Below are 23609 nucleotides of genomic sequence, written 5' to 3'. Positions count from 1 at the left end.
AATGTGGTAATTGTACCAGCCTTCACCCACTTCCTCTGGCAACTCATTCCATATACACACCACCCTTTGTGTAAAAAGTTGCCCTTTAGGTCCCTTTTAAATCTTTCCCCTCTCACTCTAAACCTATGCCCTCTACTTCTGGACTCACACATGTCAGGGAAAAGACTTTGTCTATTTACCCTATCCATACACCTCACGACATTATAAACCTCTAAGGTCACCTGGATGCTAAAACAGCCTTAGTCTATTCAGCCTCTCCCTTTAGCTCAAACCCTCCAACCCTAGCAACATCCTCAAATCTTTCTTGAACCTTTCCAAGGTGACGGATGTCAGGTTTTCCCTCTACCGTCTTCAGTATTCCATCAGGGAATACTGAAGTTACATTCGCTCCCTTCTGATTAGATTAGATGATTAGATTACTTACAGTATGGAAACAGGCCCTTCAGTCCAACAAGTCCACACCGACCCGCCGAAGCGCAACCCACCCATACCCCTACATTTACCCCTTTATCTAACACTACGGGCAATTTAGCATGGCCAATTCACCTGACCTGCACATCTTTGGACTGTGGGTGGAAACCGGAGTACCCGGAGGAAACCCACGCAGACACAGCGAGAATGTGCAAACTCCACACAGTCAGTCACCTGAGTCGGGAATTGAACCCGGGTCTCTGGCACTGTGAGGCAACAGTGCTAACCACTGTGCCACCGCGCCGCCCACTAATGTGTGTTAATGGCTGTTCATCAATATGGTAACTTGTACAAGCGTTATTTCTACAGTACTTCTTTCAGAACCTTAAGGCAAACCGTCATGGTTCTGGAATCTTTCAGCTTTTAGTCCCTTGGGTTTCTCCAATGCTTGTTCTCTGTTGGCATTAAGTTCCTCACTTTCTTTAGTCACTCTGTTATATTCTGTGTTTCGCCAATGCGAATTCATTGTAACAACTCACAAATGGGGGATGCAGTTTCTAAAGCGTGGAATGTTTAAAACATGTTGGCTGTAACGCCAATACAGCACCAACATATTTTAAATGCTACTTCTAGTGTAATTTTTCTATAAGAGGAGGTTGCACAAGAACACGATGATCGCATTATAGAAGAACTGACTGTATAGTAACTTGTGTCTCTATTGTCAAGTCTGATACAAAAGTATCTTCTTCACTGCTGTCATTTCCTTTGATAATTCCAAAAACACTGAGTCCTCTGGCATATTTCCATTTTTTGCAACTTTATAAGCCTCTTTTTACATTCTTAATACTTTAAAATAACTAGATCTAGGGGGCATAGCCTCAAAACAGAGGGGGGAGGATTTAGGATTGAGTTGAGGAGGAATGTCTTCATCCAAAGAGTTGTGAATCTGGAATTCCCTGCCCAGTGAAACAGCTGAGACTCCCTCGTTGAATGTTTTTAAGGCCAAGGTAGGTAACGTTTTGAATAGTAAAGGAATTAAGGGTTATGGTGAGCAGGCAGGCAAATGGAGGTGAGTCCACGAAAAGATCAGCCATGATCTTATTCAATTACCTCCTATTTCTTGTGTTCTGAGTAAGCCATTGGTAGCACTTTCTCACAGAATTTTTGTATGAAATACAATGAATGTTTATTCACGATTTTAATTCACCACCACTTTAAATGTTTTCCATTGTTTACTTACTACTATACCTTTTAGCTTATTTGTCCATCATAAATCCAAAACAACAATCTTGAGAGGAGCAGAGTGGATCACTCTGCAACTTATTCTGGACATCGCTAATGTATTGTGACTACTTCACCACCAGAGTATCTTCTACTGTGAGGTTTCTAATTACCCATCCCACATTACATAGTATGAACAATAACATGGTTTTACATCCAAGAAGGTATACTCTGTATCTAACCCCTTGCTGTACTATCTTGGGAGTGTTTGATGGGACAGTGTCAAGGTAGCTTTACTCAGCATCTAACCCCATGTCCTGGGATACAAAAAACAAAAAAAATGTAATGGATGCCTGAAAAGCTGGGGCTGAGCCTCATTCTCCAGCTTGATGAGCACAAAACTACAAATTTCATTTTAGTTTGGCTTCTAGAATGGATTTGCAGTTGTAGTTATTCAGAAATAGCATCATGAACTGGGAATGTAAAGCCTGCTATATTCCAGAGTTTCGTGGTATTTCTCAAGAGGTCAGAATATTTAATCAAAGTTTCACCTACTGTACTATCCCCCAATTCTCCCAGGATTTCCATGCAGTATCCGGAGCAACATCCAAGAATATGCCCAATGCTCCATTACAAGGAATCCTCCCCCACTGCCTCCACAAACAGTACCCATCACAACAGCCAGGAACTTCACCAATGTGGCAATAGAGCAGCCAGGAATCTCTCCCACTACTCAAGTACTCAAATTTGCTTCCATCTTACCTCTTGATCAATTTGAAGTGATGGATTTGGTCACAGATGGATTTCAGGTAGCGCTGTTTAGTTGACCGGGAAAGCAGGTGTTGCACACTGACATTGAACGCTTGCTCATCTCCACCGTACTAGGACAGCAGGAATAACAAATCAGAGCAGAACGCAACACCCAATAATTCCAATACTGATATACATGCAGAGTGTTGAGGTGACCCAACAGAAAGTACACTCTCAGATTTGCTACTGACCAATAAGGAGAACGATGCAGAATACACAACCTAGAATTAGGCTCTGTTGAAGCCATACAGATTAGAAGCTGTGGAGTTTGATCAGTGGCTCCAGCAGAAAATTATCTTGTGTCAGATGTCAATCATTGTTTTACAACAGGCCTCAGCAGCTCTAGGCTTGGCAATGAAAAAAATCTGATCAAAGGAGGAATCAGTCTGGGCTGTGATCCCAATCATACCATGGATTAACCAGCTAACCCAAACTACCTTGAGGAGTGAGTAGGTTTGTGACAGATCTGTAACAAGTTAACCATTCTTACTACAGTATGGAAGGGACCTGTGAGAAAATGAAGGAAGTGAGAGAAAATAAGCAGATTTTATAAACAAAAAGAACACAACAGGAAGCTGTGGGAGTCTTCACCAAACTCCCTGGGAAATAACAGTCATTTACTAATGATATATAAATCAAATCTTACCTCAAGCGATAAGAAGCTGATCAGAGTTTCCTTCGATATGTCAACCTGCAAATTACATCACACACCTAGTTCCATATGTGATTTATTTTCCCAAATTCTACAGCTGGTGGAATTTAAATTCAGTTAATAAATCTGAAATATAAAGCAGTAACAAGTGACCATGAATCCTTTGCTGATTGTGCATGGCCCATCAGGGTCACTAGTGCTCTTCACGGAAGGAAGTTTTGCTGTTCTGACCCTGGTATACGTGTGACTCCAGATCCACAACAGTACAGGTGACTCTGAACTGCCTCTGAAATGGCCTACAAAGCCACTCAGATCAGGAGCAGTTAGGGAGGGGCACCGAATGCTGGGCCTGCCAGTGTCACCCACATCCCGGGAAAAAAAGACAAAGCAAAGGCCCACGGGTCAAGTCACATTCCAGACATTTTTAAGCAGTAAATCCAGGCTGACCTTTCATTGCATTACCCTTGCCTACCAATAATCTACCATCTCAGCTTTGAAATTTTCAATTCACTCTCCAACTCATCAGCTTTTTTCAAGAGTGGGAAAGATGATCAAGCATCCCAGATTTTCTGGAGCCATACCCAAATGAGGCTTTTTACCCCTAGTCTTGGGTGAGAGCATGTTTTGTACGGGATTTTTGGAGCAGCAGAAATTGGAAAGTTTGTGGTTTGTGTTTAAGGCTGGCCAGCAGGTAGATCTGAAAGGCAACAGCATAACGGCACAGGCGACTATGCCCATCACCATACACATCCACTTCACCAACTTGCATGTTTACCAAACCATCCTGCTCTCACCTCACCAACACACACACAAATTTCCAGAGCATTTGTGCGAGGAACTACCTCCAAACACTCCTGTAGAATGACCTAACTTTAATTTTAAGGTTATGCCCTCATATTCTACATTCTCCTACAGGAGGAAAGATGGAATTCCTGTCTATCCTAAAAAGAAATTCACACATCTTAAACACTTCAATTAGATCATTCCCTTAATGGTGAAGAGTGTTTAAGAAATCAGTCCTTGTAATTTAGCCCTTTTGGCCTAGAATTATTCTAATGAATCTGTGTTACACCAATCTTTTCAAGCCAACATATGCTTCCTGAGCTTTAATGTCCAAAAACTGAAGAATATTCCAAAGTGGCTCTAATCATTACTTTATGAATTATGCTTGATATAAAGGCCAACATTGTTCCTGTCCATTAATTATTACTGATTACTATACATGTATTTCTCAACCATTTTGTTTCTCCACATTTCTATTTTTAAAAAATATACTGATCTCTCTACTTAGCTTCAAAGTTTTCAGTATGACATTCACAAACTCATTATCAAAGGGAAAGACATCAAAATGGGAAGCTCTGCTTAGACCAACTCTACAAAATCAGGGCACTTTGTATAAGCCAATTTTAATAGAAGTCTGTTTTCTCAGTGCCATTCATCCCTCCCCCAATCTCCTTGAGTCAGTGCCTTTCTTCAGGCACTGAATGAGCAATGAGTGCCCCTCTCCCCAATGATCATGGCAGCTCCACAGTTGGCTGCAGTTTCAGATTCTAAATCTGCCCAGCACCCACACATGTCAATGTTTCAGTGACTCACCGCTAAAACCTCAATGTCATTGCTTTTCTGCTGCAGGTTACTGACAAAGGTTTGAAGTCTTGAGAGAACCTGAAAAGCGAAGAGCTGCTTTAAGAATGACTTAAGTTGGGTACAGGACATGAACATCATGAAAGAAATGGTGTTTGCTGTACTGTTCTCTCAAAACCATTCACTGTTGTCTAGTCATCAGTTTTACTCATGTAGGTTTTGTTAATCTACATGTTTAGTAGACAGTGATGAATATCTAACTACATAGTTGTGCTCACCTGCAAAGGTTATGCTATTTTAGAATTTACATGAATATGAAGTCAGCTGCACAGCAAGAGCTTTTCTGTTGAAGGGAAACAGCCGATGGAGTTTAAATTGCTAGCACTTAAATTAGAATGGAAATAACAATAGCATTGTACAGTTGTTAAAAGATCACCCAGTAAAATTTTCCACAGGATTTGAAATCAATCATTAACAGAAAGTTGGACTTGTTGAGAAGGCCAGAATTTATTGCCCATTCCTAACAGTCCTGGTAAAGTTGCTGGTAAGTTGCCTTATTGAACAGCTGTGGTACATTTGGGTGTAGGGGTACCCAAGCTATTCCCACATATTTCCTGCCCTTGTCTTTTGAAGTGATGGATTTGGAAAGTGTTGTAAAAAGAACCTTGGTGAGATGCTGCAGTGCATATTGCTGTGTAAGTGGTATGGGATAGTGGATGGTGAAGCTTGTGGATGGGTGCTAAACAAGCACGCTGCTTTAATACAAGTTAAATACTGCAAATGCTGCAAACCTGGAATAAAAGAAGAAAATGCTGAAGAAATTCAGAAGTCCTGAGTGGTGCCTTCTGGATGGTCGGCAGGCTTTGGTGAGTCAGGGAACGATTGAACATAGAACACAGAACAATACAGCACAGAACAGGCCCTTCGGCCCACGATGTTGTGCCGAACATCTATCCTAGATTAAGCACCCATCCATGTACCTATCCAATTGCCGCTTAAAGGTCGCCAATGATTCTGACTCTACCACTCCCACGGGCAGCGCATTCCATGCCCCCACCACTCTCTGTATAAAGAACCCACCCCTGACATCTCCCCTATACCTTCCACCCTTCACCTTAAATTTATGTCCCCTTGTAACACTCTGTTGTACCCGGGGGAAAAGTTTCTGACTGTCTACTCTATCTATTCCTCTGATCATCTTATAAACCTCTATCAAGTCACCCCTCATCCTTCGCCGTTCCAACGAGAAAAGGCCGAGAACTCTCAACCTATCCTCGTACGACCTATTCTCCATTCCAGGCAACATCCTGGTAAATCTTCTCTGCACCCTCTTCAAAGCTTCCACATCTTTCCTAAAGTGAGGCGACCAGAACTGCACACAGTACTCCAAATGTGGCCTAACCAAAGTCCTGTACAGCTGCAACATCACTTCACGACTCTTGAATTCAATCCCTCTGCTAAGAACGCTAATACACCATAGGCCTTCTTACAAGCTCTATCCACCTGAGTGGCAACTTTCAAAGATCTATGTACATAGATTGACTATGAATCCTGTGGAAAGTCAATGACCTGCTCTAGTGGACATTGTATTTATATGGTTTTGGACAATAGTAATCCCTCGTGTGCACAAGGTAGGAGGTTCAGCAATGATAATGTCATCAAGTATCATGGAGAAATGGTCAGGCATGCTCCTCCTGGACGTACTTATGTAGCCACCTGTCAGTGCAAGACTGGATGTTATTCAGGTCTTGCTGCATGGGCACACAGAATGCTTCAGTATCTGAGCAGTCAAGAATTACATTGAAGGTTGGTGCGACTTGAATCTTAAGTTTCTCATTTAATGCATTATGTTGGCTAATCTCTCAAAAGAAGAGGTAGTTCTCCCTTTTCACACATATATCACCTATGAAGAAGCATTCTAATAGAGCTCTGAATATAACATGTCTTCCTGAGATGTTTTGTTGAAGCATGACTTAAGAATAATCGGTGCTGCCATGTGCATTGGAAAGGGAAGAGAGTGTGAAAGCATCACAGGAGGAGCCAGTAAAATTATCCCTTGAGAGACCTGGGCATGAGGTCTATTTTCAGCTTAGGTCAATGGCAGAGTATGAGAAAATGGGAATGAAGCATTGAATAAAATAAAGCACCACTAACACAAATCAAAGAAATTACCAACAAAACCAACAGGTTTAATCGGAAGCACTAGCTTTCAGAGCACTGGCAACCATCTGATGAAAGAGCAGTGCTCCGAAAGCTAGTGCTTCTAATTAAACCTGTTGGACTAGAACCTGGTGTTATGTGATTTTTAACTTAGTACACCCCAGCCCAACACTGGCATCTCCAAATCATGACCAATAAAACCAATATCCAACATATTTCTGTTAGAATCTATTATCACTGGCGGCTGATCGAGGGTTCAATTTTTCAAATCTACAATGATCTGATCTGGCAGTGCAGTGTTATCTGGCAATGACGTATTTTCTTTCCAATCTCAGCTACAGTTTGGTTTAGGTTCTGTCTAAAGTGTAGAAGCTCCCAGAGAGGAGATCCACTTCTTACCTTTTCCTCATACCGCCGTTTCATGCTTGCTGACAGTTTCTCAGGTGAAATTAGATTAAAATTTGGCACTAACGAGCTTCCATGTGATTCAAAAGGTCCTGTGGGTGAGGGCAAAATGGTAAAGAGACACTTTTGACATACCTGGTGAAGTAGACAAACATTACTTTTAAGAACAGAATGTTATAATTATTTAATATACTGCTCAAACCATTGTTAGGGGACAGGAGATGAGAGCACACAGATATTCAAATCCCTATCTTAAAATTATCCGGCCTTGCAATATGCCTTATAGTCAAATCACCTCATCCTGACATCTTATGCCTCCACTAGGAGTCTTCTTCAGAACCCTAAATTGGACAGCATTTGCTAAATAATCCAGCATGCCAATAATAATACTGACAATTAATTTAAGATCATCAGTAAGGTTCACATGTGGCTTGTACCTGCCAAAAACTACATATATTAATACGTGGTCCTGTTCTTTAGAGATGGAAATAACATATACATGTTGCTAATTTCAACATTGTCAAAATGTTTCAATAAAACTTGGCCTTTTTCAGCAGTACTCACGTTCTGTATTATTTCAAGATATTCTTAAGCTAAATTAAAGATTACTGAGGTTAACTAATCTATTGCGTAAGTCAGAATCTTACTGTGTCTATTGTAAGATTCAATGTCAAGAACAGCTCAGAGTGAACACATTTAAAGCAGGAAATGCTCAGCAGGTCCGACAGCCATGGAGAGAGAAATAGCATAATTAACAATACATGTCAATAACCTTCCTATTAGAAACATGGAAGCACTGAGGACATGGAGTGTATTATGAGTGTACTTGCACACCCATCACCAAGAGTGGCACAGTAGCAACACAACTAACTGAAAACTAACAAGCACAAGAGTCAGCAAACAGTAAGAGATCTGCGAAGCAAATGAAAGACCACTGAAAATGAGAATGACAGAGCTGCTGGAACCTCAAGAATGCACATGCTGCACTATGTGGGAACTTCATCACCCATGTCCTGGATGATCATTTGTGCAGCAGGTATCATCGCGTGCAGCAGCTTGAGCTCTGCATGTAGGAACTGAGAAATGGCATCAATGCATTGTATTGACAAAGCTGAGAGCTACATCAATGGGTCATTTAAGAGTACGCAGGGAAGAAAGGGAAATAAGTAACCAACACATAGTCACAGAAGACCAGGCAGGTAGAACAGGAACCCTCTTCAGTGAATCAGGCTCACCATCCAGTATTCAGTTCTGAATATCAATCAGAATGATGGCTCACGTGAGAAGTGTACCCAGAGTCAAGACTATGGCACCATGAGTCAGCTGCATAGGGGACTCATGGAAGACTGGAAGAGGAATATTGACAGGAATTTGACAGGTTATGGAACAGGTAGATTTGTCTGTGGCCTTGGCACAAATCTACAATTGCATGTTGTTTTCCTGGTGCCAGGATAATGCACGTCCATGGGCACCAGTGTGTGTTTGCATGTATGAAGGCGGGTATGTGTATCTATGGGCATGTGTGTGTGTGTGAACATGTGCACACGTGTATATATAAGCCAGTCAGCAGGTGGTGCTTCAAAGTAAATGGTGGCCTTGGCAATGTTCTTTAAGAACAAATGAATCAGATTTACAAAAGAAACTAAAGGAATTTCTTTCTTTCTTTAAAAATAAAAGAAATTATCTTGGTTTGTGTGACTGCATCAGTGGTAAAGCCACAGGTAACCCAGGGCATGTCTCCATTATCAAAGTAGCTCCAGAGTTGGAGGGCAGCTTTTGCTAAAAAAAAATTCTACTACAAGATAGAAATTCAATTGTTCCTAAGGAATGTCACAGTAACAAACTGAACTCAAACAGTGCCAGTCAAAGCCTTAATATTATTTCAATTAGGATTTTTTAAAAAATCTTCAGCATGCTTAGAAGAGGTGGAAAGTTGTAGTTACCACCAATGCTAACTGCCCTGTCTGCACTGTAAAGTCACCAAGCCTATTTATTACTCATTTCCCAAATCGATTCAAAACACTGGGAAAAATTATGCAGATCTCAGGATGTGAAATGGAATTGGCTCATAAATGGTAAACCAGTGAATTCTCATGGTTGGAATCAATCACCCATATCATTATTCAACATACTTGTCCCACTTCACAGTGAGAGACTAAGACAATGGTAAATGTTGAAACAATGCTTGGTCACGGAAGCTAACAGTACCTGCAGAACCGCTGAGTGATCCCTTCAGGTTCTGAGAGGAGGGGCTCTCTGGAGATTCCCTGTTTAAAAGAAAACACAAGGAAGATGGTCAACAGAACCCAACCTGGGAAACTTCAAGCCTGGTAAGGATAGGAGTGGTCAGGTCAAGAAATGATCAGTTTTCATAAGTCGATTTCATTCATTTTCGCTTTTTTTTACATGACCATTACAAACTTCTCATTTGAATAGCTTGCTCGTGATGTGACCATTCAGCTGCAGAGAGGAGGCCATAGAGCTCAAGGGTTCAAGTATATTATAACCAGCAGTGAGACAAAAAGGCACATGAATTTCGTAGGACAGTATATTCTTGCTTCTGTGCTCTATGAAAGGCAATGATCTCTTCCCTCATGTAACTGGTGAATCACACACGTTAAGGGGATTCTACTTTTAATCGTATTTTCAAACCAAGACACAATGAGAAAATAAAGGATTGCAGTTTGAAGAAATCACAATTGAATAAGTAAAACATTACAGGAGTCCATTCTGTTTGTTGTGTCTGTTCTGCAAGAGAAACAGTCAGTCCCATTCTCTCCATGACCCTACAATTACCTCTCTTCAGATGCTTAAATCAATTTTCTTTTGAAAGCCATCATTGAAACGGTCTCCATAAACTTCCAGGCAGTACCTTCCAGATCCTAACCTCATGTATATCTGTATCCTCTAGCCCTCAAATTCTCTATCAAATGGAATAGTTTCTCTCTGTCCAGGCACTTTTTAGTCCCTGAAAGTCTATCAAATCTCAACCATCCCCAGCTTCTCAATTTATCCATACACCTGAAGTGCCTCATTCTTGGAAGCATTCTTATCAGTCTTTTCTGAACCCGCTCTGATGTCTTCACATCCTCCCTGAGGTGTCATGCCTGAACTGGACAAATGCTACAACTGAGGTAAAAAAAATCAAAGTTTTATAACTGTTCAAAATTATTCAGAAAGTCCACAATCCCATATACTTTATTAATTGTCTCAACCTGCCCTACCTCCTCCAATGTTTTAGAACAGAGAACAGTATTGCACAGAACAGGCCCTTCAGCCCACGATGTTGTGCCGACCACTGATCCTCATGTATGCACCTCAAATTTCTGTGACCATATGCATGTCCAGTAGTCTCTTAAATGACCTTGCTTCCACAACTGCTGCTGGCAACGCATTCCATGCTCTCACAACTCTCTGTAAAGAACCCGACTCTGACATCCCCTCTATACTTTCCTCCAACCAGCTTAAAACTATGACCCCTCGTATTAGTCATTTCTGACTTGGGAAATAATCTCTCGCTATCGACTCTATCTATGCCTCTCATTATCTTGTTTACCTCAATTAGGTCCCCTCTCCTCCTCCTTTTTAGATTAGATTAGACTTACAGTGTGGAAACAGGCCCTTCGGCCCAACAAGCCCACACCGACCCGCCGAAGCGCAACCCACCCATACCCCTACATTTACCCCTTACCTAACACTACGGGCAATTTAGCTTGACCAATTCACCTGACCCGCACATCTTTGTGACTGTGGGAGGAAACCGGAGCACCCGGAGGAAACCCACGCAGACACGGGGAGAACGTGCAAACTCCACACAGTCAGTCGCCTGAGTCGGGAATCGAACCCGGGTCTACAGGCGCTGTGAGGCAGCAGTGCTAACCACTGTGCCACCGTGCCGCCCAATGTTTTCTCCAATGTTTTCTGTATACATATCCCCATGTCTCCAACAATTCCACTGCAGGTCCCCCATCATTCTCACAGTTCACAATATTTCCAAGTTAATGTGAACCATAATTCTAAACTCGGATCCCAACGTTCCACAAAATGCAATACTACCGAAACATTCACTAAACCTACACATCACAGTTAAATCCAAAAGTCAACAAGGGCCCTTCACTGAATCAGTAGAAGACAGACAGGAATTCTGATGATGTTGACTGCAATTAGCTCAGAATTAAGAGTCCATTGCAGAAAATCCACAGTCTCCTCTATCAATTAAAAAAAAAGTAAGATTTGTTTCTGCTCTTTCCTCTTGCAATTTCAATATGAATCCAAATTCTTTGGTTCAGATTCACAAGTCTCCTGTACTTCAGAACCCACTACCTGATCTGAGCTGAACTTCTCTATGCTGGTGAACACAGCCTTGGCCTCCAGTCTCCCCTTACTCTACTGGCTAGTTCATACAAGACACCAATCATCACAATCGTTGACCCTCTGGTCTACAGTAAAACTCTCACCTGTTGCTCTTTTCGTCTGAGATTTTAGATTTGATTTTCTTTAAGTGCTCCACTACCTCTGCTTCCAGAATTCGTTTTTCAGTCTGTTTGTCCTTTTCAAACGATCGCACCTGAACACAGCAAAGAAAAAATCATCACAACATGACAAATGCCCAACTTCCTTGGCACAGTCATGAATTCAGAATTGCTGTCTCAGCACAACCATGCAGCCGGGAATTAGAGTCATAGAGGTGTACAGCACAGAAACAGAACCTTTGGTCCAACTTGTCCATGCCGACCAGATATCCTAAATTAATCTAGTCCCACTTGCCAGCATTTGACCCATATCCCTCCAATCCCGTCTTATTCATATACCCACCCAGATGCCTTTTAAATGTTGCCATTGTACCAGCCTCCACACCACCTCTGGCAGTTCATTCCATACAAGCATCACCCTATGCATGAAAAAGTTGTCCCTTAGGTCCCTTTTAAATCTTTCCCCTCTCATCTTAAACCTTTTTGACTCCCTTACCTTGGGAAAAAGAAATTGGCTATTCATCTTCCAATGCCTTTTATGATTTTATAAATCTCTATAAGGTCACTCTCAGCTTCCGATTTTCCAGGAAAAGTAGTCCCAGTCTATTCAGCCTCTCCCTATAGGTCCAAACCCAGCAACATCCTTGTGTATTTGTTCTGAATCCTTTCAAGTGTAATCTTGCCGAAATACTGGGGGTTGTAATCAACTAGATTTCCTAATGAAGAGCTCATGCTTGAAACGTCGACTCGCCTGCTCCTCGTTTGCTGCCTGACCAGCTGTGCTTTTCCATCACCACACTGACTCAAAATATTGGGGGTGCAAAGTTGGCTATTTCTCTTAAAAGGTAGGGAATTCCCAGTTTCCATGAGTTCAGACAGGATCTCTCATAACTCCTCCAACCACACTTTGCCTGTTCCCTACAAGATCACATACCTTCTCCTTCTCAATCATCACTTTTCCCAATCACACATAGGGTCTTACCAGCGATCTCAAAAACCAAACTAACTTCACACAAGGTATCCAACCAATTCCTCATGCCCAACCATAAGCAAGCTCTAAGTTTTCCTTCCTATCCTTTCATCACCAGATCTGCCTTTCCCAGATCAGATCCGTACCCCCATGTCTCCCCAGCAATAGCGTCTCCTCCCTCATACTGCCAGGCTCCTAAACTCGTGCCTAAAACTGTAAAACATTATAATTCAATTGATTAAGAACCTATAAACCTTGCACTGTCATTTCATATCTGACAAAATAAGAACAGGTAAAAAAATGGTGGATATAGGAAGGCTACAGCAAAAGGAACACAGAACAACTATCACAGGAGCAACATCTGTTTCTATAACCTTGCAGAATTTACTAGATCAGATTCCCTACAGTGTGGAAACAGACCCTTCAGCCCAACCAGATTTATTACTCAATTTTTATATAATTTAATCAAATCAGAATACTGTAACTCTGATAAGACAACAGCAGCAAAACACTCCTAATAAATATATTTTACTGCCTACAGGGAGATTTTTCTGACCATTGAACTAACATCTGCGAAAAACTTGAGATGCTCTATTACCACCTCTCAAGATACACTCGTCAAAAATGCAGCCAGTGGTACAAATCAATTTATTATCTCAAAGGATTCTGTTGGGTATTGACAAAATCAGCAATGAAGGGATAGTTGGTGGCACACATTCCCTGTCTGGCCATCTTGTAACACTACCTCTACTGCTGTTACAGAAATGTCATCTGCATTCTTAAAACCATGAGGCACGGTCACAGCCAATACAGACTGTAAAAGCTATGGTGAAATTATTTTCAATTACCTGACCAGAATGGGGCCAGAGTGAAAAGGGAAACATTTACGTAGAAAATTCAGTTTCATCTTTCCGTGTGCTTTATCTTTGCTTGTTCCATTCTTTTGCTTTTCCCTCAATATTAACACAGGGGTCTGACAAAGGAAATCAAACCTGACAGGGAGGAGACTTGAAGTTCACTGATTGCAGCAACTGACAAAGTATTGTAGATGTAAGTGATAAGCAGCTTGGGTGATAAACAACCACTTCACAGTGGGGCAATTGGTAGTAGCTCACATAAGCTGTCAGCTGAGACTGGGAGAGATAATGTACAAAGCTTTAAAGGTTTACAAAGTAACTGGAAGAAAAGGAGTCAGCAATGAAGGAAATAAAGACAGTGACACTCATCATCACAGAAGTGACCAGCCCTAGTGTCTGGGACTCCACTGGAAAACTTCAGCTAGGTTCATCATTCATGGGTAATATTTAAAATAGCTTGTGAGTCCTATGCTTTACTTTGCTTCATTTGTATTAGTTGATAAAGTTCTGTTTGTTCATCAGTTGGATTCAGAATAAATAAACTGACTGGTTGGAGTGATTTTTATAAGTATTCTGCCCCTTCACTTCCCTCATGAAGTCATGAACTCATGCAGACAACTGTCCAAGTGCAAATGTCAGAGTGATTGATGAAATACAATCTTAAAAATGCTGGGTTGACAGGGGCATGCTGAAACTTATGGATAATTTCCAATCTGCAACATGATTGACTGCATGACAATTAAACTCCAGATGGCCCATGTAAACATTTCGGTAATATAGTACCAGTTAGATTTTGTGGCCTTCTAAATGATGCAGCTCCAACACAGTATTCACTGATTCAGTAGTGTATATGATCATCAATATGGACGTATTTGCTTTTAAGTAAAGAGCACTGGGGATTTTAATACTCAGATAAATCTTATAAGTTAAAAGTGTATTACCTTCACGTGTTTACTCTCCTTATCTGAGATAAGGATGGAGTGACTGATTCCAACCTGTTTGCAATGCTCCTGAGCTTCTTCCTGAGATAGAAAATGCCAGCACTGTAACTACATTCACTTGAAATCAGAAACATAGCTTTAATTCATACTGAGCACAGGATGTAGTCAGTTAACATTGTTATGGACCAGACCAAACTCCCTCAAAATTAAGATAGCCCAGACCCTAAGTTTTACAGGTAAGTAATTCCAGATGCAATTCATTCAGTCAAACTACTTTAAGCAAACACACTATTTTTACACTACAATTAAAATACACTCAAAACAAAAACAAAATAGAAGAATTTTCTTAATTGTAACTTTATCGAAATGTTTTACAGAATTATATATATGTACAGGAGAAAGTGAGGACTGCAGATGCTGGAGACCAGAGCTGAAAATGTGTTGCTGGAAAAGCACAGCAGGTCAGGCAGCATCCAAGGAACAGGAGAATCGATGTTTCGGGCATAAGCCCTTCTTCAGGAATGAGAAAAGTGTGTCCAGCAGGCTAAGATAATCCGCTGCACCCGATGTGGCCTCCTCTATATTGGGGAGACAGGCCACCTACTTGCAGAACGTTTCAGGGAACACCTCTGGGACACCCGCACCAACCAACCCAACCACCCCGTGGCTCAACACTTCAACTCCCCCTCCCACTCCACCAAGGACATGCAGGTCCTTGGACTCCTCCATCGCCAGACCATAACAACACGACGGTTGGAGGAAGAGCGCCTCATCTTCTGCCTAGGAACCCCCCAACCACCTAGATTTCTCCAGTTTCCTCATTTCCCCTCCCCCCACCTTGTCTCAGTCAAATCCCTCAAACTCAGCACCGCCTTCCTAACCTGCAATCTTCTTCCTGACCTCATCGCCCCTACCCCACTCCGGCCTATCACCCTCACCTTGGCCTCCTTCCACCTATCGCAACTCCAACGCCCCTCCCCCAAGTCTCTCCTCCCTACCTTTTATCTTAGCCTGCTGGACACACTTTCCTCATTCCTGAAGAAGGGCTTATGCCCGAAACGTCGATTCTCCTGCTCCTTGGATGCTGCCTGACCTGCTGTGTTTTTCCAGCAACATATTTTCAGCTCTATATATATGTACACACCAACTATTATTAATTAACTGTTCCAATACAGTGATAGCCCATAAACACACCCTTGGCAAAGACAAATTCAGTAAAATATCTTGTCTCACATGCAATTCTAAGAGAACCCCAGCTTTTAGCTGTAACAGAGAGAGAAAAGGCTTCCACATCTAGCTTCAAGAACCCAGCAACTGCTGAAAGCTAAAACTAAAAATCCTAGTTCTTTGGGAGCGTGACTCCATCCATTCAGGTTGCTTCTATTATTCCAACTTTAACAAAAAAAAACCCAAGGCCTCACAAGCTGTTTATTTTATTCGCTTTGAGCAGATTACTCATCACCTCAGTCTCAACCTTTCTTCATAAAAGAAAGGGGACAAAATACACCTCTTAAAGCCATAGTATCATCACAATATAACAAACAAAGATTGATTTAGTGTGAGAATAAACCATGAGGCAGGATATACCGTACACAAATTCAATTCCTTGACATGCCAAGTTAACTCATCTCAGCTAGGGTTATCAAGAGTGGAGCTAGTGAAGACATCCACGCATCTTCTTACCCTTTTGCTGTCAGATGACCACTATCACACAGTTCATGTGACCTAGCTTAGTTGAGACACTCCCTTTTATTCCAATAATTTACACATGAAGAATGACCAAGGCTCCCATGGGCTATCAGTGGGAGACCAGATCTAAGGCCAAGTCCTCCCAACAGTCTTTTAATAATGTAGAGCCAATTCTTATCAAAATGAACTATATATTGTTTACTCTAGACAATACTTCTCATTGCACCAGATGACGGCTATTCTTGCAGCACTAGACCACATAAGCCCTTAAAGACTGGATGCAGAATATAGGTCTGAAAGGGTTAATACTTGACTGAGCCCACTAAGCACTACCGACACTGATGATGTCATGAGGAACTGGTGGGATAGTAAAGGTGGAATCTTGTGGGAAATGTACCCAAGGTTCAATCCTGCCAACAGCCTGATCTTATAACCCGTAAGGGCCAGACACTAGATAGCCTCAGCCCAGAGAAAAACTACACATTTAGAAGATGTAAACTGCAGTACACACAACACAGACAAGCTGAGAAATCATGGTGTTAAACACCAAAGTACATCTGCCTCCTCCATTCCCCTAAATCAAGATCTTGGAGGTCAATTTCCATCAATGGACCTCTAGTCCCTTAAATTATACTTGCATCCCAAATCTACTACATGCATTACCTGGGTAACATTGTGCAGCAACTCAGCTTTTATCCCAGATTTCCACAATTGCAGGATGAGGCCAATAGCCCTGTCCAGTGACACGCTCCCGACAGCAACCACCAGGATCTCACAATGACAGGTAACAGGCTACAATGGAAGACAGTTGGTTGGAGAGTTATGAACCTGCAGTTCACAAATAGCTTACTGTTAAAAGCTGAAGAAGCAACAAAGTATTTACACTGGAATCCATCTCTCAGCATGGTCCCAATCCTTACTCTGTTGCTCAACACTTCTTGTTTTTGGTTGATATATTTCACTTGAAACCAGCAATGATATAAAACTCTTGGGATAACTCACCTGTTCAGATGAGTTACAAAGGGTGGAAATTTTATCCAAGGCAAGGCTAACTCCTACAGCAGAGGGAAGTGGCCCTACAACTTGCGGTCTCTGGAATTCGAGGATCTAAGGAAGAGGAAAAACAAACTCAATAGTTCTTATTTCTTGAGAAGAAAAATGAGATTTACAAACCATTTTGCATAACTCTGCAAAAGCCAAAAGAGATGAATGCAGCGCTTGAAGTAATTCCCATAGTCTGGCATTGCTCTATGACTGATTTCTGACCTGGACTAATGCAGGTGATCTCAGCAAGGTAAGCTGTTGCTCCCGCTTCCATTACAAATGATCTCAGTGCTGTTGACAAAGAAGGGAGTGGGGAACTGAAGAACCATAAACATTCCAGAATTCCTGCTCCAGTCGTCCTTGCTTGAAACTGGATGTATGGGGATCACTAAACAAGGTCAAGATTAAGCCCAGTAATGATATCATTCACTGTTGAAGGTGATGTTTGCTCTCTTAACCATAAATAATGGGAGGTTAGGTGATGGACAAAACAATTGCCTACTCCAGGTCTATGACAAATCAAGAGACGAGATGGGGGAAACGAAGAAAAAAAGAACTGTGGATGCTAGAAATCAGAAAAATAAACAACTTCTGGAAAAACTCAGCAGGTCTGGCAACTTCTGTGTAGAGTCGAGAGTGTTGTGCTGAAAAAGCACAGCAGGTCAGGCAGCACCCGAGAAGCAGGAAAAATCAATGTTTCAGGCAAAAACCCTTCATCAGTCTTGGATGCTGCCTGACCTGCTATGCTTTTCCAGCACCACACTCTCAACTCTGATCTCCAGCATCTGCAGTCCTCACCTTCTCCTTAATTCTGTTTTCTCCCCACAGAAGTTATGTTCTGAAAGGTCACTGGACCCAAAATGCTAACTCTCCACAGAAACTGCCAGACTTGAGTCTCTTTTTCCCCAAGGAATTAGGGGAATTGGAGAGCTATAACAAGCAGAAACAAGCATTTTGCATCCTAATTTGTGGCAGGACAGGAGAAAGCTGCTTCCAATGATCACTGTAGACTACTCAACTGGCAAGTGAACAGATTCACAATTCAGCTGATTTTCTTCCCTCACCAGTTTAAGTGCCAGACACCTTTCTACTACATTACAACTGAGCACATAAATCACGATACAAGGAAATAAATGATCAACCTGTCACTCTGCAGTACAGTGCATGAGAGCTTCAACAAACTTCTGTGCTGCAAACACCCAGGTAGTTTATTATTTTGAATGCGTGCATTCAGAGGTGCAGACCCTTCCTAGACCATGGGTCCACAAAAGCCATGTCTCTTTTTCTCTCTTATCCACATGAGTGGGGTGAAAGAGAAGTTGATTCTTCAAGCATGGATACAAACAGATTCTCACAAAATTTCCCACTTAGACCATCAATAACAGTTATCACAGAGAACAGAAAACAAGTCGATTTGCACATCCAGTACCCATAATCAACAATGTGGTTCCTACAATGGGACCCTATTAAGATAATTCAATAAATCAGACAAATTGAGGATAACGGCATTTCATCATAATGGTCATGTAGCACCTCAATCACATAGATTTTTAATCAGAGACAAAATATATAAGATATTGGTCTTTATCTCAAAGGATGACGTTTAACATGTGCAGGTATGTTCTTCAGAGACAATTCAGTACCAAATCATCCAGCAATAGGGAGAATAACCCTGAACCAATGACACTATGACAATGACTTAGATAGTGTGAGCTCTGCATAACAATACATTTAGATTTAAATTAGATTAGATTCCCTACAGTGTGGAAACAGGCCATTTGGCCCAACAAGTCCACACCGACCCGCCAAAGAGTAATGCACCCAGATCCATTTTCCTCTGACTAATGCTCCTAACACTATAGGCAATTTAACATGGCCGATTCATGGACCGTGGGAGGAACTCGAAAGAAGTCCACATAGACAGTCACCCAAGTTCGGAATTGAACCCGGGTCCCTAGTGCTGTGAGGCAGCAGTGCTAACCACTGAGCCATCGTGCCACCACTGTGGAGGAGAGACATGGACTTGAAGATGAGTTAAACTGGATGGGAGGGAAATGTCAACTTTCACCTCATCTGCTCTTATGCAAGACTGCATATTGCTACCAGAGGACAACAACATCACACAAGAGAAAATGTCGGAGAAGTTGGTGAAGTGTGGAAATGCGCCACACAAAACAGATTCAACCCACAGTCCACATCAAAGTTACCTAGCTCCACTGAGACTGCATCAGAGATACTGAAATGAACCACATTGCCTCAAGGCTAAAAGAATAATAATAATCATCAAGAAAGCACTGATGGAAATTTAAACGATGTGAACTGCAGCTCAAACCAGAGTGAACGTCAGTCATGATGACTTGCATGCTTCAATAAACCAACAGCTCTCATTGTCTAGTATAGCACATGAAAAATGTGTTATGATGTACCCAAGAAAAGGATATATTAAAAGAGTATATTGTGTGTATGTGACTATACAAACATAGAACAATACAGCACAGAACAGGCCCTTCGGCCTTTGATGTTGCGCCGACCTGTGAACTATTCTCAGCTTGTCTCTCTACACTATCCCAAAATCATCCATATAATTATCTAAGGATTGTTTAAATCTCCCTAATGTGGCTCCAGCAAGGAGAACAAAAATATTTCATGACCTACACTAGTGTGGACACTGAACCATTTGTAAGGTGCAATGTTATAGCAATTAATTTATTCTGATCAAGATCCCTGATCAAAATGTAAACGGCGGCAATTCTACCTAAAGCATTACAGCTTTTTTGAAGGAGGTATCTGTCACTAACTGAAGTCAACATTTGTTAGTAAACAAAAGAAATTCACTTGCTCGTTTTAACACTACATAGTCAAGAATGTGTGACTGGACGCATTTGGACGAACAGAATCTTATACAGGGGATCAGTGCTACCAAGGAAAGGCAGGACCAAAATAACTCACCAGATTGTCATACCTCCCTCCAGCTGCCAAGATATCAGGCACAATGTGGTGTCGCCGCTTCACGAGTGCTACAAACTGAAAAATTACCCCACTGTGCTGCTGTACCTTGTAGACAAGGCCCAGGTTCACGACTACCTATAAAACAAGGAAGGCTGATATCAACATCTGTTTGAGCAAGGTCTTCAAGCTTCTTGTACCTTTGCACTGAAGCTCAATCCAAGCTTAAAGAACACAACTTCATTTTTTTTGATCAAGCATTTTATTGCCTTATGGGTCTAACACTGAGTTCAACAATCTCACATCCTGGTCTCTGCACTTTGTTTCTTTTCAAATGATACCTGCCGGTAATGATTCTGCTTTTCACATTTACACCTCCTCCAGCCATACCTTTGCTTTTGCATTTGTTCCATTACCGTCTCTTCTTACTTTGAACGATCCTCTCTGCTGCTTCCCAACTGATCACAAACTTTCCCTTTTCCTCCATCCAGCCCTGCCCTTGCTTTAAAACTGTTATATCTCCAAGTACTGAGTTCAGATAAAGAACCGGCAAACTGGAAATGTTGACTACTTCTCACAGGACCTTTACCACCAAAGCCGCTAAGTATTCCTGCTCGTTTTGACAAGCTGAAAGTCTGTTTGTTGAGAGTCCCAGGATATACAAATCCATCTCACATACCACCAGTCAACTTCCTTATCTCGCACCTCTTTTGGCTGAGTTAGACCCTTTTCACCAATTTTAACCCCTCTAAATTTAAAGTCAATGCTAGGGTGTGGTTCTATTTGCTGCATGTGCTGTTTAGCACCATTTTTTGTAAGGACAAGGAATCAAGGTGCTTGTTGCACAGTGGTAAGATCCCTACCTCTGGATCAGGAGGTCAAGGTTAAAGTCTCACCTGCTCCAAAGGACCATCATAACCTTTAAAAAGTTTTTATTAATTTTATTCAGCAAGTGTGTGAACAGGGAATCAGCAGGTCACTTCGATTTTGGAGGAAGTGGAGTCCACAATCCTGAGTCGTATAGAGTGACAACGATGAGGAGAAACACTAGCAGATGGCATCCCTGCCAGGGTGGAGGAGATCAGTGAGGACTAGTATTGTTTGCAGATTAAAAGTAAACTGACACCACTGAACCTGGTGAAAGGTGGTGAATGATGGTATTACACATCTCTAGAGCAAGTGGCACTTGATGCTCAGCCTCCTACCACTCCAGCTATATGGTTCAACTTCAGTACATTAACAAGTTGAGTTATAAAGTGAAATCCTTGGTCTCTGTTTCAAAGCATTCATTAGAATTATGACCAACCTTCAGTTTGACATCAAGTTTCTTTAGGAGTTCCATAACTTCCTCAAGCTCCTTTAATGCCTGCTTTACCAGCTGGCTAACAGCCATCTTCCCCTTCATCAGAGGCTTCAGCACATCTCTCAGTTCTTTCAGATCCAGCTTATTCTCAGTATACTTATATAAATGCAAGAGCTGAATGAGAGAAAGCAGCACTGTAAAAACAGAAATTTTCTTTCCTGCCAAGCCCTTCATCACTAATGCACAAAGTAACAAATGCATTTAAAGCTAAATAACCGCTGGGGAAATGGAATAGAAATATATTGACAGGTGCAATAAAGAAAATGAGAGGGACTTCACATTGAGCGTTAACACACCCAGAGACCAGTTGAAACTAATGAGTTATAAATCCGCTGTACATTCAAGAAATTCTATGCTCTGAGGCAGATGTCACTGTGTGGAAAACAAGCAACCGCTCAACTTACATTGTTTGGTGACAGTGACAGATTGCAGAACTTGGCTTCTACCTCTTGCTTGGTCAGTTTCCCCATCTGGCATGGAAAAGAGAGATTGACATGTATCAAAGGAGATGGAAAGAAATCAGTAGATCTAGCAAGGTACCAAACTTAAATGTTTAATAGAGGTTGATCAAAAGCAGATTTTAAGGAAGTCATATGCAGCACTGTGATATTTATGAATGTTGATCAGAAGATCAATCTCCTGGACAATTCCAGGTTATCAATCGTGAGGCAAGTTCCTCAAAGCACAACTCTCATTAGAGAAATGGAACAGAACAGACAGCTGTGAGGGCTTTGGTAACATGGATGGATGAATCTGGAGACCTAAAAGAGTACAAGTCCTAACAACTGCCCAGACACACTATATTTAGTAGTGGCCAGTACTTTCAACCACCAGGTTAGCACCAGTTCAAACTTTCAACATTTAAAGGCATAGTTTCAGTTACACTTTCCAATATCCTTTTTTTTTGAAGAACAAACCAATAATAGGGGAGCAGAATGTTCACCAGGTTAGAAATTGCTTTTCCGGAGATCCAAAATGGTGGCGACTCAGCAAGTCTGAGTCTATAGTGCTCCTCCCAAGACCTAGGCAAAGCGGGCCACCCTCCTCCACCACACTCACCAAATCAATTAAAAAGAGTTTTTACTTAATGTAATTAGTGGTTTAGTACTAAGTTTGTACAGTTCAGTCTCCTGTAAAAATGACTAGGGGGGAAAGGAGCCCGCAGTTCTCAGCAGGCAGGAACCCCTCCCCCACCCTCCCCAGCTGCAGCAGAGGCATCCGCAGCCACCCCGGGGGACTTACTTACGGTGGCAAGCCTTGTGGAAATAATCTCCAAATTCGATGTGAAGATCAATGCTTTCATAAGAGAGTCCCGAAGTCGGTGGAATTCATTCTTGACCGCGCTACAAAAGCGCAGCCGAGACATCGAAGAAACTGAATGCCGAGTCGGAGGGGCGGAGCTAAAGGCCGCAATCTCCGAGGCTATTGCAGAATCGGCCGTGGCTCGGGTCCGGACTCTCGAGCAGCAAGTCTGGACCTTAGAGAATCACACTGATGACCTCGATTCTTGAGGTTATCGAAAAATATTTTAGTTTGCTGGGCCTTCCCGAACGGGAAGAAGACCAGCTTACAAGGTTCCTTGAACAGTGGCTTCCGCAGTTATTGAATCTGGAGGCTAGATCAGGCCAGGTAAAGATAGAATGGGCCTACCAGGTTGCAATATGTGGGCCCAGCTTGAACCAGTGCCCCCACCCGGTCCTGTTCCGGCTGCAGAGCTATAAGGTGAGGCAGATGCTCTTGGAAGCCTCCAGAAATCTCGGGAAAGATCCCCAAGCCATGATTTATAAAAGATCCAAGATCATGTTATTTCAGGACTTTTCCCCAGCTTTGGTCTGAAAGAGGAAGGCATTTGATGAAGCAAAGAAGCGCTTAAGGGATTTAAACATTCAACACTCCTTGCGCTACCCAGCTGTACTACGCTTTAGCTATGAAGGGTCCATGTACAACTTCGGATCACCGGAGAAGGCCAAGGAACTTTTGGACTCTCTTAGATTATAAGAGTTAATTGATGTTGTTTTGCCCTACCCCCACCCCGTTTTACCACCCCCCCTTTTTTTTTCCTTTCGTTATCTTACTGTTTAATA

At 41.9% G+C, this 23609-nt stretch overlaps 1 protein-coding gene across 3 annotated transcripts in view; it reads right to left on the bottom strand.

Annotated features, from left to right (window-relative positions):
* Nucleotides 1-23609, bottom strand: part of eif2ak4 (eukaryotic translation initiation factor 2 alpha kinase 4) — a 131399-nt gene that overhangs the window by 3851 nt on the left and 103939 nt on the right. For all 3 annotated transcript variants that reach the window (XM_060828744.1, XM_060828746.1, XM_060828747.1), the window contains 12 exons: nt 21930-21995; nt 21469-21639; nt 20166-20300; nt 17175-17279; nt 16836-16964; nt 14484-14564; nt 11701-11810; nt 9452-9510; nt 7238-7335; nt 4691-4759; nt 3089-3133; nt 2395-2513 (listed from right to left, as the gene is read on the bottom strand). In XM_060828744.1, the coding sequence (XP_060684727.1) occupies nt 2395-2513; nt 3089-3133; nt 4691-4759; nt 7238-7335; nt 9452-9510; nt 11701-11810; nt 14484-14564; nt 16836-16964; nt 17175-17279; nt 20166-20300; nt 21469-21639; nt 21930-21995 (1187 nt within the window). The remainder of the gene's footprint in view (nt 1-2394; nt 2514-3088; nt 3134-4690; nt 4760-7237; nt 7336-9451; nt 9511-11700; nt 11811-14483; nt 14565-16835; nt 16965-17174; nt 17280-20165; nt 20301-21468; nt 21640-21929; nt 21996-23609) is intronic.

The sequence above is a fragment of the Hemiscyllium ocellatum genome, chromosome 8 (assembly GCF_020745735.1).
Source record: "Hemiscyllium ocellatum isolate sHemOce1 chromosome 8, sHemOce1.pat.X.cur, whole genome shotgun sequence".
NCBI lineage: Eukaryota > Metazoa > Chordata > Chondrichthyes > Orectolobiformes > Hemiscylliidae > Hemiscyllium > Hemiscyllium ocellatum.
The sequence above is the reverse complement of the archived record's forward strand: the minus strand, read 5'-3'. Positions and strand labels throughout refer to the sequence as shown.